The following is a 14,421-nucleotide window of genomic DNA, read 5'->3' on the forward strand; positions in this document are numbered from 1 at the left end:
GAAGTATCCTGTGCTGTGTTTGTGTGTGTTGTAATAGTCTTGGAGGAAGGGGAACTCTGAGTGGGGGTGAGCTTAACTGTCCAGTTGGAGGACTTAGCTTAGTCCTCCGAGCTCAGCACCCACTTGCTCCTCCCAAAGGGGTGGGCTTAGCTGTCTATTTGTAGAACTTAGCTTAGTCCTCCGAGCTCAGCACCCACTTGCCCCTCCCAAAAGGAGCACAGTGGCTGCGGTTGCAGCCCCTAGCCAACAATAACGGTTGTTCTGGTTATGGGACCTGGGACAGCAGGACTGGGCGAGCCGGCCAGGCAGGTCCCTGGCCTAGGTGCCAGGGGCCGCCCCTTGTCTCCAGGTCCTGTCCCATACAGCAAGCCTGTTGTGGTTCTGCTTGAGACGCACAGGGCCCCCAGCGCCTCTGCAGCCTGTGATAGCCAGGCCAGCTTTTCAGGTCAGTTTGGGGGCTTGGTTGGGGGCATACTCTTGGAAATAGATGGGTTTCCTCTTAAGTAGGACTTTGGCAGCATCTTCAGAAGTTCCTCTAGGCCCAGAGAAGCCCCCGATTAGGACTGTGCCCCATGAGGAGTGCTGAGGGCAGACTGAGGTGGTCTCGCCCGGTCCCATACTCACTTCCCCCACACAGGAGAGCTGCTAACTTATATGTCATTCTCTAGTATTAAAACTTAGAAGACTCTAAATTGGGAAAGTAAAGAAAAGAAAGTCTAGTGTCCACAGCCCTGGATACAGCCACTGAAAGTATTTGGTTTATTTCCTGCTCCGCATTTTCCTACACAACACTTCTTGGCACCCTAAGTCTGGATACTCCGGGCGGGGTGGGGGTTGGCATCTGCACCTCCCCAGCCTTGATTTTGTTCTAAAAGGGTCTTGGGGGGAGCTGGGGAGATGGTGGGAGTGAGGGATACAACTTTGCTGCCCCCTGTGGCTCTCCGGGGAGAGCTAGCCACTCTGGGTCGGGTCACCAGGATAAGAGAGGCGGGACAAAACTACAGCAGCGCTCTGGTGGAGGATCCACCCGGACGTGCTATCCCGGGGTCTCCGGGCCTGTAAGGCCGCAAGGTCGCTCTGGGTACGCGCCCCTCGCGGGCTATCGGGGTCCAGGCAGGGGCGGGGCGCGCCGCGCGCGTTTCCGGGAGGAGCGGCCCGCCTGCGGCAGGTGCGGCGGCGCGGCTCGCAGGTAGGCATTTATTTGCTCGCAGGTCCCGCGACTGGGGTCCCAGCGCCGCGCCCTCTGGGCTTCCCCACCCCCAACCCCGGGCCCCTAGCTCCAGTGGTCGCACCTTCCGAGCGCTGTGTAGAGCAGCCATCGCACGCATCTCTGTCTGGAACGGCTGTGTTCCTCGGGTGAAGGCAGCTAGCCCAGACGTGCGTGGATGAGATTTGCCTGTGGGCCCACCCGCTGCCTTTCGTCTGGACTCCCTGGAGCCTGGCGGCAGCGCGGCTTCCGGCCAGGATGGACCTCCGGTCCCGAGGAACACTGGAGCGGTTGGTGGGGTGGTGACCGTGCCTGGTTGAAGTGAGGGTAGCCATCAGGGGTGCCAATGATTACTCCAGGTTGCCCTACCATGCTCTTCCTCACGTTTGCTTGTTGTTCCTCCTCCCACCCCCCGAATATGGGTAGGGGGAAGATGACCTCAAAGACTGAAAAGTGAGATAGGAATCGGTCAGTGTCACCGAGTTGTAGCTTTGGGAAATGTGGGGTTAATACACTGTGGGACTGACAGGTGGCTCTAATTAGAGGTGGGATGTCCATTCCAGGAGGTGAGAGGGGAGGCCCCAGGGGAGGAGAAAGCTGCAGAGACTGTGTTAAACCAAGATGTGGGGGTGTTTCTTAAAAGCTGTCCAGTGCCCAAGCCTGGGACCTTGCACCTGCACCCTTAAGGCCTGCCTGAGTGGCAGGTGGGAGGGACTGATGGAGTTTACTCGCAGCTTGCTTGCCAGCTGTCAGAAGTCCAGGGTATCACAGGCTCAGGCCTGAGGCTAAGGACTTGGTCTTGGTCAGAAGTGGTTTAGCTCTCAACCTTAGGCAGTCCTAGCTTGGGATCTCCCAAGTCCAGGATGTGGCAGACTCTACTCTCTGTTCACTACAGAATCTCTGCTGGCTGCCAAGAGCTTTTACTGTTGGAGTAAGGTCACACTTTTTTTTTTTTTTTTTTTTTGGAGACAGGGTCTCACTATATGGCCCTGACTGTCCTGGAACCCACTTTGTAGACCTGACTGGCCTTAAAACTCACAGAGACCCACCTGCCTCTGTCTCCTGAGTGTTGGGACTAAAGGCATGCACCACTAACGCCTGGTCACACTTTCTTTTTTTGTTTTGAGGTAGAATCTCTCTATGTAGCTCCGGATGTCTTGGAACTTGCTATGTAGACCGGCCTGGCCCCAAACTCACAGACAGAGATCTGCCTACCTCTGCCTCCCGAGTGCTGGGATTAAATATTAAATATTAAATATGTGTGCCACCATACCCAGCTCACTTCCCTTTCTTGCACTGGCTTCTTCCTGGGATTCAGCCTTTCCCAGAATCTCTACTTCCTGAGAAGCAGCTCTGGTACTGGGTCTGCTTCATGCCATCGCAGTGACCCTGGAGCGTCCCTGTCTCAGCTGAGCTTTCCTTTGCTTCACAGCACCTCCAAGAGCCAAGGCTCGCTCCTATGGCCAGCCCTGGGCTGCCTGGATCTGGGGAGGGCCAGGAGGGAGAGGAGACAACAGGGGTCTCGGCAAGGCATGGAGTAGAGGTGCTGCAGCAGGCCCAGGAACTCTTCCTACTATGCGACAAGGATGCCAAGGGCTTCATCACTCGTCAGGATCTGCAGGTGAGCCCCAGATCCAAGAGGTTGCTAGACCCAAGGCCGACCTTTGCTGCTCACCGTGGTCCTTCTTGCCTGGTCAGGGTCTGCAGAGTGATCTTCCACTTACGCCTGAACAGCTGGAGGCTGTATTTGAAAGTCTGGACCAGGCCCACACTGGCTTCCTCACAGCCCGGGAGTTCTGTCTAGGCCTGGGTGAGCAGGTCCCAGTCACCTGGAGACCCTCTTCAGGGTGCCCTGAGACCTTATGAAAGCCTGTGCCTTTCATTCACAACTTCCTAGCCATTCTGGTATCTACAAACAGGCGCATTCTGAGCTGTACCTCCCACAGCTACTCTACAGTGGATGGGCTGCCCTCCCCCAATCCCTTCTCTGCCAACCAAGGTGGGGCGGGGGAGCTGGCTGTCATTTCCCATTCCCAGGCCAATAGAACCAGAACAAGGAAGAAAAACAGGAAACTGGGCCCTGAGAGTGGGCAGGATATGTTGTATGTGGCTGGAGGGAGTTGGGTAGGTCCAGGGTGCTAACCCACAACCCTGATATTCTCTCCTCCCATGTCTGCAGGGAAGTTTGTGGGGGTGGAGTCGGCCCCAGGTGGGTCCCCCTTGAGGACTTCTGAGGAAACCTTTGAGTCGGGCACAGGGGGCTCTCTGGAGGAGGAGGAGGAGGATGTTGAGACATTCTACACTTCCTTGGAGAAGCTAGGAGTGGCCCGGGTCCTGGGCGAGTGAGTTGAACCCCACTCTCTTTTTGAGAATGTTTCCTCTTCTTTTCACAGTCTGTCCACCTTGCCCACCTGTCTGTTGTTACAGAACCCCTAGGTCCTGTCAGTCCATCCCTTGTCTGTTGTGGTTGTCTGGGAGAGTGGCCTGGCGTGATTTTCCTCGGAATTTGCATTTCAGGAAGCCTTAGCTCTGCGGGGCGGGGTGCCACCAGACACCTTAGGCACGCACTGGCCCAGCACTTGGTATACAGGGCACCTTACACTTGCAGAGGCCAAGGAAGCATAAGAGCACCAAGCGAGGGGTGTAGTTCTGGGCTGCTGGGTTCTCCATGGGTTTGTTTCACTGTCCGCAATGGGGAGATAAACCCTCACCCACCAGCTCCCGTCTCTGATCGCATCCTCCAGGCAATGGGCTGTGAGAACCCTCTGGGTCGGGCTGCAGCGCGAGCGACCTGAGCTGTTGGGCTCTCTAGAGGAAGTTCTGATGCGCGCATCGGCCTGCCTGGAGGCGGCGGCCCGGGAACGCGAAGGTCTTGAGCAAGCGCTGCGACGGTGAGGGCTGGCCTAGCCTGGGGTCTGGGGACTCACGGAGGGGGCAGAGACTTGGCTCGGAAATGATCATGTCTATGATATCCCGGTTCCTCGAAGGCGGGAGAGTGAACACGAGAGGGAGGTGCGCGGACTGTATGAAGAACTGGAGCAGCAGCTCGGGGAGCAGCGACACCGCAGGCAGAGCCAGGTGGGCCCGCGCACGCCTCGCCCAGCCTTGCTGCTCGCCTCTCTGGCTCCGCCTTCCCCGAATTGGTTCCTCCCCAGAGGACTCACCTCTGGGAGTCCAAGCTGCCCCAAGTCCAGGGAACTCTGCTCTGCCTCAGCAAGTGCCCCTTCCCGCACTCTCCACCCCTTCGCTACCCACCCTTGCCTGCCTCCTTTGAGCCCGGAACGAAGGCTCTAGCGCGGCTGTACATCCCAGAACCTACCCCGGGAGGAACAGAGGGGCCACCTGGAGCTGGAGCTGCAGACCCGTGAGCAGGAGTTGGAGCGCGCAGGCCTGAGGCAGCGGGAGGTAAGCCGTATTGAGTTCAAGTTGGTGTCCTCGCATGGGGGGGGGGGGGGGCGGGCGGGTTTATCTGTGCCTTGGGGTCCTCAACCAGGAGCCACAGGGGTGAGGGGTCAGCTTGGGACCAGAGGGGTGTGGCATGCCAACCAGCATTCCACCATTCCCCAGCTGGAACAGCAGCTGCAGGCCCGGGCTGCAGAACAGCTAGAGGCACAGGCCCAGCACATCCAGCTGCAGAGGGCCTATGAGGCCATACGGGCACAGCTGGACCAGGCCCAAGAGCAGCTCAGTCGACTGGAGGGCGAAGCACAGGGTCGGCAGGAGCAAACCCAAAGGTGTGGTGAAGTGCCTGTGGTGAGGGTAGAAGGGTCTGTCCCCCCAACCCACATCTGGATCACAGCCTTCCTGTCCACAGAGATGTGGTTGCTGTCTCCAGGAATATGCAGAAAGAGAAACTCAGCCTCCTAAGGCAGCTGGAGCTGCTGAGGTGGGTCAGGCCTGCCTGGGCTAATGGGAAGTGGTTTCAAGTTTCCAGATAGTATTGGCTCCTACCCATGTTGCTGGAAGTCCTTATGTCTGCCCTATAGCCTTCATGCGGCTGGCTCTGTAGTCCTCTTGACTCAGGGAAGGCATCTCCCCCATGCACTTTTTCCTCTAGATCTTAGCCTCCTCGGTCTCCTACCTCTCTTTTCTAGGGAGCTGAATCTGAGGCTTCGAGATGAGAGAGATGCCTGTGAGACCAAGCTGCTGGGCAGTAGCCACAGGAAGGCTCTAGCTATTGCCCACAAGCCCGGACCCATCTACTGCTGCTGCTGCTGTGGCTGGGCTCGGCCCCCCAGACGAGGCTCTGGCCATCTTCCTAGTGCCCGATGACCAGCCCCGAGTGACTCACTTCCCTATCCAGAGGACTGCCCCTAGGAGGGACTGGTCTTGGTGGCGGATACTTGCTAAGTGTGTGGCTCTACCCAGAAGGCATCCCATGCCTGAAGGAGCTAACCTCAGAGTAGTCAAGGCCTTCAGTCCTTCAGTCTTTATCCTGTCTTCCTTTTTTTTGGGGGGGGGGGTTTCGAGACAGGGTTTCTCTGTGTAGCCCTGGCTGTCCTGGAACTCATTCTGTAGACCAGGCTGTCCTCGAACTCAGAAATCCGCCTGCCTCTGCCTCCCGAGTGCTGGGATTAAAGGCGCGTGTGCCACCACGCCCGGCTATCCTGTCTTCCTTAATCTTTGTCTGAAGGACCAATAAAGGCCATTGTATACTGTGTACTCCTTGGCTCTTGTGTGTTTGGGAGCCACGGTGCATTTGTGGTTCATGCTTGGTATCCATGGCACAAGGTGACATGGAGGGGTTTACAGGTGCACATTAACCCCTTCGTTCCTGCAGCTGGGGGTTCCTGTGTGCTTGTGTGTGTTCTGTGATTCTGGATATTCACCAAGCCCTCACCCATTCCTCCCAGCTGAAGCTCCCAGGACTCAGGTTTCAACAGGTGTCCGCTCCCACGCTAGTCCACACGTGGAAGGTCCCGCTCCTCACCTCCGTGGTCAGCTAGCTTTCTGGTCCAGGTCCTTTATCCATCATCCTTTGGCACAGTTCCTAGCCAGACCATATGCCACCCACACTGGGCACCTCTCGCAGGGCCCTCATGTCTCTATGGAATCTTCTGGCACCCTCCACACTGTATCTGGAGTTTCCCCTCTAGCATTTCTTCAGCCGCTAGAACCTGCAGCTTTAGAGTGGTTCTCCCGGCTTAGACTAGAGAAACTGGTCTTGACCTCAGTTCTGGACCTCTGGTGGGCTAGGTGCCACCTTCCCCACCTCTTCGCTCCCCACCTGGGTTCTACCTCTGGTCTAGCTCCTCTGTCTCTGGGCGAGTTGGGGCTTTTGATGACAAACGGGGCACCTTTAAACTAACTTTACAGACCCACAGGTCTCTCTGGCGCGCGCCTTAGCACCAAACCAGTTAGGACTTGCCTGCCCAGGCCGGCCGTGGGCGGGGCTGCGCCCGGGGCGGGGTCGCGCGCAGGGCGTGTCCTCGCAGGCCCCGGGCCGAGCGTTCTCTGTACTCCGAGTGATCGCTCCTACCGTGGCTGCCGGGGCTGGTATTTCAAAGCGTGGTTGGTGAGTGCTCCGTGAAGCATAGCCGGAGGGTGTGGGGAGCAGTGTCCTGAGTTCCTCGCTCACTGGTGTTCCTAGTCTCCAAGCTGGCCTCAGGGACGCCCAGGAGGCAGAGCCTGAGGTAGGACAGGGTTGCAGACTCCTTTCCGGAAGATCGACGCCGGGGCCGGGCAGTTAGAAGGCCGGAGGGGGAGGGGTGAGGGAGAGAGCTTCTGTGGTTCTTGAGCAGGCCTGACGGTCTCTTTCGTGCAGAAACCCAGAAATTTAAAAGTCTGACCACCCTATTCATTGTCCCTGGACACCGGTTCCCTCCCCTGAGACCGCAGGTCCGCCCACTGGCACGGGGCGGGGGAGGGCGGCAGGGGCGGTGGTGACTTCATCTCTGTGACGCGGGGATTCCTCGCCCAGCCCACTTCAGTGTTTAATCGGGTCGGTGGGGCGGGTGCCGAAGGCCCAGGACAGGTCCAGGAGCTAAGTGTAGGGCGGTTGTGTCCAGGCCGCAGGAGCTATTTCTGGCTGGTCCAGGCTCTCACACCGGCACTTTCACAGAGAATTTACATCCAGTCTGCTGATTGTCTCTTGGCTTAGGTTGATGGATGTGTCTAAAAGCCCATAGATTCTGGGCTTTTAGAGCCTGGCCCCGGGGGTTTGCATTGTGGCCAGGCTTCTTTATGTCATTGCCCGCTTTCAGTGAGGCAGCATGCATTTTTGGGTCCCATCTCCAAATAGAGCTCTGAAATCTCTCCCACTTTCCAAAATGGACAGTCGATGCATCCTCCTTCAGTTTGCGGTCGCTGCTGTTTGGTGGGGGAGGGACTGTGATGGATGGGACTGGAAGGTGGGGCACTTGGAGAAGGCATTTGGTCCCTCCCTAGATCAGGCAGGTCAGCCATGTTCTTTGGCCTGCCGCCGTCCAGTAGAAAACAGCAGGCCTGCCTGTTATGCTTCCTTGCAGATCTGGTGGCTCTGAGAACCATTTTGACCACTGCTTAAGCTTCTGTAGTTGGAGTGGCAAGATCCCACCTGCTAGGTGAAGGGCAGAGAGTGACTTTTGACCTGTACCTGCTGGTCCTGACTTGAGAGGTGAGAGCTGGTGCCTGGGCAGAGCCTCAAGGCCCCTGGCTAACAGTTCTGCTTAGGTGTGTGTCTGGGAATCTGACCTGCGTCAGCCGAGGTCTGTACACTGTCCTCAGTCAGACAATAGTGTGTCTAGGGCAGGGTGTGACTAGGGGACTCCTGGAGGAGTGGCACATTCACATATGTGGAACTGGGACCTCCCCCTACAGTCGGGAGGAGAGCTGGTTGTACAGGCTCCACCTACCGGCATCTTATTGTCTCTGCCCTGGCTGGTAGTAGAGTCAGCTCAGAGTCCTCACAAACTGTCCCTTAGGGTGGCCTGAGCTCTCTGCCATATCTGGGAACGGGTATGAGTGGTAAGTACCTAGCAGCCTGATTGTGGGACTCAGGGAATGCTTGGGGGTGCCGATCAACAGGAATGTACCCTGAAGGTCTGCTGGTGCTTCCCCCCCTGTTGCCAGCAGGAGTGAGTCAGCAGATGTTGGGGGGTCCTCCATGATAACCCACCATGTGTCTGGCTGTGAGGAGGTTAGTTCAGGAAGTGACTCATAAGGTTCCTGGGAATGCTCCTCTGAGGGCAGATAGCTGGCTGAGCTCCAAACTGCAATCATCCGGGGACTGCTGGATCTCCTCCTGTCTCCGTTGGTAGATAGCTTTCTTCCTACTTGGAGGCCTGGTGCTTCAGGCCATCTGACCTCCTCCCCGTTCCTCTAGGCCCAGGATGGGTGAATTCAATGAGAAGAAGGCAACATGTGGCACAGTCTGCCTCAAGTACCTGCTCTTTACCTACAACTGCTGCTTCTGGGTGAGAAGAGCTAATTTCTCCCTGCATCCCTAGTCCCCATGTTGGAGGCCTGGCCTGGGGGGCTCAGTCCCAGCTTCCAGACCCAGGCCAGATGTGGTGACCAGTATATACTTTCTGCAGCTGGCCGGCCTGGCTGTCATGGCAGTGGGCATCTGGACACTGGCCCTCAAGAGTGACTACATTAGTCTGCTGGCCTCAAGCACTTACCTAGCCACGGCCTACATCTTAGTGGTGGCTGGTGTTGTTGTCATGGTGACTGGAGTCCTGGGCTGCTGTGCCACTTTCAAGGAGCGACGGAACCTGTTACGCTTGGTCAGTGGGGCATGGTGGCACACGGTGGGGCTAGGGGTGCCTTGCATGGATTTCTCAGGGGGCCTCTGGTACTGGTTCTGGGGACTTAACTGGTTGAGTGTATTACTGCAGGCTGTCCCTGTTGGGGCAGACACGAGCTTCAGAACTATGAAGGAGCTAGGCAGCCCCAGAGTGTAGCTCCTAACTGAATTCCTCTTGCTTGGCCTCCTGGGTTGGGGGCTTGGCTTTGTGGTACTCTGGCACTAGCAACCCCCCACTTACTGGGTCCCTGCTCCCTAGTACTTCATCCTGCTCCTCATCATCTTCCTCCTGGAGATCATTGCTGGCATCCTGGCCTATGTCTATTATCAGCAGGTAAGGGCCTGGACAGGCCATGGGGTGTGCCTAGAACATGGCCCTGTCAGTCCCATTGGAGGTCCTGGCTCCAGCTTTGCCTTTGCCCAGAGTTTGATCCTACCCACAGCTGAACACAGAGCTCAAGGAGAATCTGAAGGACACCATGGTCAAGAGATACCACCAGTCAGGCCACGAGGGTGTGAGCAGCGCTGTCGACAAGCTGCAGCAAGAGGTGGGTGCCCCTAGAACTGCCCGCCCTCTCGGCATGGTGCCGTGTGCCGGCAAGCGCTGAGGCTCAGCCATGTGCCCCTTGTAGTTCCACTGTTGTGGCAGCAACAACTCTCAAGACTGGCAAGACAGCGAGTGGATCCGCTCTGGTGAGGCAGACAGCCGCGTGGTTCCTGACAGCTGCTGTAAGACTATGGTAGCTGGCTGTGGTAAGCGGGACCATGCCTCCAACATCTATAAAGTGGAGGTAGGTGGGTTCTCAGCAAGGGGCGGGGCTAGGCCGGACTGGTCTTCAGGCAGCCTGGCCCACCACCCTTCTCTCCCACTAGGGTGGCTGTATCACTAAGCTGGAGACCTTCATTCAGGAGCACCTGCGGGTCATTGGGGCGGTGGGCATTGGCATCGCCTGTGTGCAGGTCTTCGGCATGATCTTCACCTGCTGCTTGTACCGAAGCCTCAAGCTGGAACACTACTGACCACGATGATGTCAGGCCGGGCGGCCAGCCTTGCACTACTGACCACGATGATGCCAGGCTGGGCGGCCAGCCTTGCACTATGTCCCAGCCCCACTACTGAACACTACTGACTTAGACTGCTGACTGCCAGAGGTAGCTACCCTCATGCCATCGCCATGACCCCCCCTGGCATGCCACCTCAGGGGCATGCACCTTCAAGTGCCTTTCACTGCACACCAAAGTCCCAAAGCTCGAAGCAGCGTACTTGCCCCAGCATTAAGAAGGGGGGGGGGGGTGGGGGGTTCAAATGCCAGTGTTGGGCTAGGCCTGGCTAGTAGAATAGGGTTTAGATTATTTGACAGAAGTGCCTCTTATGCAGACTGCTTCCCTTTGGGTAGCTGTGATCTGCAGTAAGTCTGGGGAGAACCTGAGTACACCACTACACGTTGGGTAAAAGCAGGTGGGGCCTTTCTGGTTGGATTAGGCACCCTTCATGCCTGCTACCAGGAACTCTCAGATCTGCTTGCCCCAAACAAATGGTGTAAGCTGAGGGAAACTCCAACCCCACACTTGATGCTCTGTCCTCTCCACACAGGCCTCTTGCTCCTAACAGCTCAGCCCTGGCCTTTTCTCACTACTGATAGCATCATGTAAATGCTCCATGTTCCTGTACACTGTCTCCTTTTGGAGCATCTCTGAATGGAGCATGGCTGTTTTCATCTCACTGCTGTATTCCAGATGCTGCCCACAAATGCTCCTGCTATGTAACAGGTGCTCAATAAATGTAAATGTATAAGCACTCGAATCAGCTTGCTGACAGGACCTTATGGTCCAGGGTAGCTGGAGTACTCACAAGAGTCAAGGTTGGTGAAGCCCAATGGCAATTACAGTTAGGGTGAGCACTGGTAGCTGGAACATCCCCCCAGCCCACTGTGGCCTGGACTTGTCCATGCTCAAGGAAGAGTCTGTAGGCCTTGCTAGGGTCAGAGGGCAAGGGAGGCACCAGGGCCTGTTGGGGATGCCCTGGCTCCTGTTTCTCTGGCTTTAGCTCATCTAAGCAGCTGAGAAGAGGTCCTAAGCTGATTTTGTTCCCCACAGTCTTCTGTGCCAGCTGGAGGAGGCCACTATGGGTTCTCTGGACTCTAGCCTAAGGCAAAGCCTTTTTCTTTTTTTTTTTTTTTTAAAGATTTATTTATTAATATATGTAAGTACACTGTTGCTGTCTTCAGACACTCCAGAAGAGGATCTTGTTGCGGATGGTTGTGAGCCACCATGTGGTTGCTGGGATTTGAACTCTGGACCTTTGGAAGAGCAGTTGGGTGCTCTTACCCACTGAGCCATCTCACCAGCCCGCCTTTTTCTTTAAAACAACAAAAAACCAGGGGTGGGGTAGGGTGGGTATGCTATGCCACACACACCTTTAATCCCAGAATCCAAGAGGTAAAGGCAGGCTGACTGTTGTGAGTTTCAAACCAGCCAAAGCTGGTCTCAAAAAACAAAACAAAAAAACCCACCAAAATTCTCAAAGGGATCAATGTGCTAGAAAGAACCCGGGGTACTTGATGCAGATGCCTAGGAGCTAAAGCACTACACCACCTCCTTTGGCCTAGAGTAGGCTTCTTAGGACTACATGCTGTGGGGATTGGGTCAAGGGGCAGGGCTGCCTAGCTGTCGGGCCTGGGAAGATTCTGGAAACAAGATCCTCAGGCATGGGCAGCAGATAGGCTCACACAGCTGATGGGCTTTAGGACCCAAGAAATTCGTGAGGCCTGTGGCCTTGGGCGTACTCCTACAGTATCTGGGTTTGGTTGGGTGGCACAAGCCGTCCTTTAAACTCAACACTCGGGAGGCAGAGACTGATCTCTTTAGTTCAAGGCCAGCCTGGTCTGCAGAGTTGAATTCCAGGATAGTCAAGGCCAAACAGAGAAACCCTGTCTTGGAAAATGAAAGGTAAATAAATCTGGGTTTGATTCCCAATACCTGATGGCAGCTTATACATTCTATAACTTTACTCTCAGGGGATCTGGCCTCTGTGGGGACACAGTGATACAAAGACTTATAAGCAGACCAAATACCCAAATGCATAATAACCCTAGCACAAGGATTGGGACCTCCAAGCACGCTCAGCATTCCAAAGGAATATTGTCACCAGGCTTGGGCCCATCCATACCTGTGGATGGTGTGGTGCCCACATCCATTATGCCCATCCTGAACACAGGCAGGAAGCGGAGAGGCCCTAAAGCAATGTGGTACAAGACTACTGTAGGGCTACCTCGTTGATCAAAGTGGTCAAGGCCCCGGGGAACGGAAGCAGGGTACTCCTCCACAGGACGAGACTCCCAGTCAGATGAAGGGGAAGGAGACCAGCCCTAGGGGAAAGACTGGAGGCAGGCCAGGTAGCCTCAGAGACAGCACAGACATGGACATGGAGCACCTTGGAAGTTAGACCTGTTGGTGGTTCTGCAAACATCTTTACTAAACAGTTCCTTCCAGGGTAACAGGACTTAGCCACAGGGCCACAGCCAGGCAATACACCAACATCCCCAATAGCTCAGTTTGAACATAGCACGACAGGCTGCCCGTGGCCAGCAGGAGACAGAGGAGGGCAGGCTCCAGCGGTCACTTCTCTAGGGGTGCATAGTTCAGCAGCTTCTCAATCAGGTCCACGTGTGCTAGCAGCATGCGGCGGCAGCAGTAGCGCTTTAGGCCCAGAGCGTCCAGGGCATCCCTGTAAAGAGAAGAGTGAGGCTGGATGTGGTCTCTAGAGTCTGGATAGGTTTGGAACCACCTCCAGCTTGCCTCTGGGTATTCGTGTGGATAGGGGTTACCAGAGCACATCTACATAATCAGCGATTGAAACCTGACACCAGGCCATAGGGAAATGGCCTGGAGATTTCTGAAATATGTATCTAGATGCTCAGGGAGGAGCCAGGTGACCCTTTCCCCACCTAGAAGTTACACCTGCTCATGTGCCAGTCTTCTCCCATAGCATCCTGTATCCATCCTTAACAGCCTTCTGCCTACACCTGTTTTTTAAAATTTCGTTTTATGTGTATGGGTGCCTGATGCTCCCAAAGCCCAAAGGAGTTACGGACACTTGCGAGATACCATGTTGCTTCAAGGAACGGAACCTGAGTCCTCTTAAAAAACAATCAAACAACCAAACACACAAAACAGCCAGTGCTCTTAACAGTTGAGCCATCTAGCTGGGTGTGGTGGTGCACACCTTTAATCCCAAGCACTTGGGAGGTAGAGGCAGAGGCAGGTGAATTTCTGAGTTCGAGGCCGGCCTGAGCTACAAAGTGAGTTTCAGGACAGCCAGGGCTACACAGAGAAACCCTGTCTTGAAAAACAAAACAACAACAAAAAAAACAGTTGGGCCATCTCTCTAACCCCCTGTATCTCTGCGTTTGTCTCTTGTACCCAGGGTTATGGGCTTCCAGGGTTATTTGGGAAAGCTTAGGAGACCAATATCCCCTCATCAAGGAGTACAATTCCAGGCCCCACAGGTGGACTCTGACTAAACGCCATGAACTGGTTGTTGCTACCCCACAGGCTTTGAACTCACACTAGATTTAATTTCTCTGGGACCTAGACAGCTTGAGAGGTTCCTGCCCAAGTGAAAGAGGGTCCCAGAAGGCTAGCAGCTACTCATCAGAGCTGATCTAATAGCTGCTCATTAAGCCCCACTGACTTATGGCTTGTGCAGAGAAAGAGAACCCCTTGGTGTTGACATGGTGGCCAGAGGTCTATTTTGGGGGACAGTCATAGTAGTGAGCACAAGACGATGCCCACAAAGCCTGTCCTGCATTTTAAAGGGCCCACGAGGTTCGAAGTACATAAGGGGTAGGTCGGAAAGCAGATAGAGGATAGAGAGTAGGTCGACAGGGAAGAGACTTGAGGTGTCACCCACGGGAAGGATGCTTAGAAGTTTCCCAAAGGCCAGCAACTTGAAGAAAACCACCTTCCAAACTTCTGAGAGCCTGGGCGTGATATTGCACGCCTTTAATCCCAACATCCAGGAGACAGGCAGGATTTCGAAGTGTTTCAGACCAGACTGCTTTACATAGAGAATTCAGGTCAGCCACCGAAATCCTGCCTCGAAAACAAACTAAAGACTCACTCTTCTGGGAATACATCACAGGTCTGGGCTGGAGGACATCCAGTCTTCTCACTAGACCCCACAACCCCTGCCCTGCCAATTCTCCATAGGAAATCTTATCTACCCCCGGCCCAGGACACCTCAATTTCACTCCCGGTCCGCCGCAGAACCCTCCCCATTGCCCCTCGACTTCATGCCCCCAGTCCAGCCTTCCCGTCCTGTCCCATCCCCCGCGGCCCGCCGTCTCACCCCTCCGTGTACTCGGCCTGCAGCAGACCCAGGTAGGCTTCCCATTTGTTGCCGACGATCTTCCCGCAGGTGAAGCAGCGCACCGGGATGATCATGGCGGCGTCTGGCGTGCAGGCTGCCGGCAGTAGCTTTTCAAGG

General features: G+C 55.6%; 3 protein-coding genes and 1 long non-coding RNA gene across 11 annotated transcripts; 2 read left to right on the top strand and 2 right to left on the bottom strand.

Moving 5' to 3' along the window:
• The first annotated feature begins 130 nt into the window (after window positions 1-130).
• Window positions 131-5,869, top strand: Cracr2b (calcium release activated channel regulator 2B). Of its 5 annotated transcripts, none has more exons than NM_001025103.2 (10): window positions 350-445; window positions 2,640-2,828; window positions 2,906-3,017; window positions 3,387-3,549; window positions 3,952-4,098; window positions 4,195-4,285; window positions 4,520-4,612; window positions 4,775-4,941; window positions 5,022-5,093; window positions 5,302-5,858. In NM_001025103.2, the coding sequence occupies exons 2-10, from the start codon at window positions 2,667-2,669 to the stop codon at window positions 5,477-5,479; spliced, it is 1,185 nt and encodes a 394-aa protein (NP_001020274.2). In that variant the 5' UTR covers window positions 350-445; window positions 2,640-2,666; the 3' UTR covers window positions 5,480-5,858. The 5 variants fall into 5 exon arrangements, with proteins under 5 accessions (XP_006536236.1, XP_006536235.1, NP_001020274.2 ...); XM_006536174.3 differs by lacking the exon at window positions 350-445 and adding an exon at window positions 991-1,189 and having other exon boundaries at window positions 5,302-5,869; XM_006536172.4 differs by having other exon boundaries at window positions 137-445; window positions 2,640-3,017; window positions 5,302-5,869.
• Window positions 737-7,027, bottom strand: Gm10575 (predicted gene 10575). 2 transcript variants are annotated; one of them, NR_152219.1, is made up of 2 exons: window positions 6,138-7,027; window positions 737-1,519 (listed from the first exon to the last, which is right to left on the bottom strand). It is a non-coding gene; the product is annotated as a predicted gene 10575 (long non-coding RNA). The 2 variants fall into 2 exon arrangements; NR_152220.1 differs by lacking the exon at window positions 6,138-7,027 and adding an exon at window positions 2,883-3,160.
• On the top strand, window positions 6,618-10,737 carry Cd151 (CD151 antigen). 3 transcript variants are annotated; one of them, NM_009842.3, is made up of 8 exons: window positions 6,618-6,840; window positions 7,675-7,802; window positions 8,511-8,601; window positions 8,722-8,913; window positions 9,193-9,267; window positions 9,377-9,481; window positions 9,566-9,724; window positions 9,807-10,737. In NM_009842.3, exons 3-8 carry the CDS (start codon window positions 8,518-8,520, stop codon window positions 9,951-9,953), a joined length of 762 nt encoding a protein of 253 aa, NP_033972.2. In that variant the 5' UTR covers window positions 6,618-6,840; window positions 7,675-7,802; window positions 8,511-8,517; the 3' UTR covers window positions 9,954-10,737. The 3 variants fall into 3 exon arrangements, with proteins under 3 accessions (NP_033972.2, NP_001104519.1, NP_001104520.1); NM_001111049.1 differs by having other exon boundaries at window positions 6,618-6,722; NM_001111050.1 differs by lacking the exons at window positions 6,618-6,840; window positions 7,675-7,802 and adding an exon at window positions 8,045-8,152.
• A 378-nt stretch (window positions 10,738-11,115) lies between these two features.
• On the bottom strand, window positions 11,116-14,409 carry Polr2l (polymerase (RNA) II (DNA directed) polypeptide L). Its single transcript, NM_025593.1, has 2 exons — window positions 14,284-14,409; window positions 11,116-12,660 (listed from the first exon to the last, which is right to left on the bottom strand). The coding sequence occupies exons 1-2, from the start codon at window positions 14,376-14,378 to the stop codon at window positions 12,552-12,554; spliced, it is 204 nt and encodes a 67-aa protein (NP_079869.1). The 5' UTR covers window positions 14,379-14,409; the 3' UTR covers window positions 11,116-12,551.
• Window positions 14,410-14,421: the final 12 nt, after the last annotated feature.

Source organism: Mus musculus, chromosome 7 (assembly GCF_000001635.26).
Source record: "Mus musculus strain C57BL/6J chromosome 7, GRCm38.p6 C57BL/6J".
Lineage (NCBI taxonomy): Eukaryota > Metazoa > Chordata > Mammalia > Rodentia > Muridae > Mus > Mus musculus.

Coding starts and splice junctions, on each gene's coding strand:
- Cracr2b (XM_006536172.4), top strand. CDS start 268: ATGGGACCTGGGACAGCAGGACTGGGCGAGCCGGCCAGGCAGGTCCCT. Junction 4,099..4,194: donor CTTGAGCAAGCGCTGCGACG/GTGAGGGCTGGC, acceptor GGTTCCTCGAAG/GCGGGAGAGTGAACACGAGA. Junction 4,942..5,021: donor CGGCAGGAGCAAACCCAAAG/GTGTGGTGAAGT, acceptor TCCTGTCCACAG/AGATGTGGTTGCTGTCTCCA.
- Cd151 (NM_009842.3), top strand. CDS start 8,518: ATGGGTGAATTCAATGAGAAGAAGGCAACATGTGGCACAGTCTGCCTC. Junction 8,914..9,192: donor GACGGAACCTGTTACGCTTG/GTCAGTGGGGCA, acceptor CCTGCTCCCTAG/TACTTCATCCTGCTCCTCAT. Junction 9,482..9,565: donor TCGACAAGCTGCAGCAAGAG/GTGGGTGCCCCT, acceptor TGCCCCTTGTAG/TTCCACTGTTGTGGCAGCAA.
- Polr2l (NM_025593.1), bottom strand. CDS start 14,378: ATGATCATCCCGGTGCGCTGCTTCACCTGCGGGAAGATCGTCGGCAAC. Junction 12,661..14,283: donor CAGGCCGAGTACACGGAGGG/GTGAGACGGCGG, acceptor TTCTCTTTACAG/GGATGCCCTGGACGCTCTGG.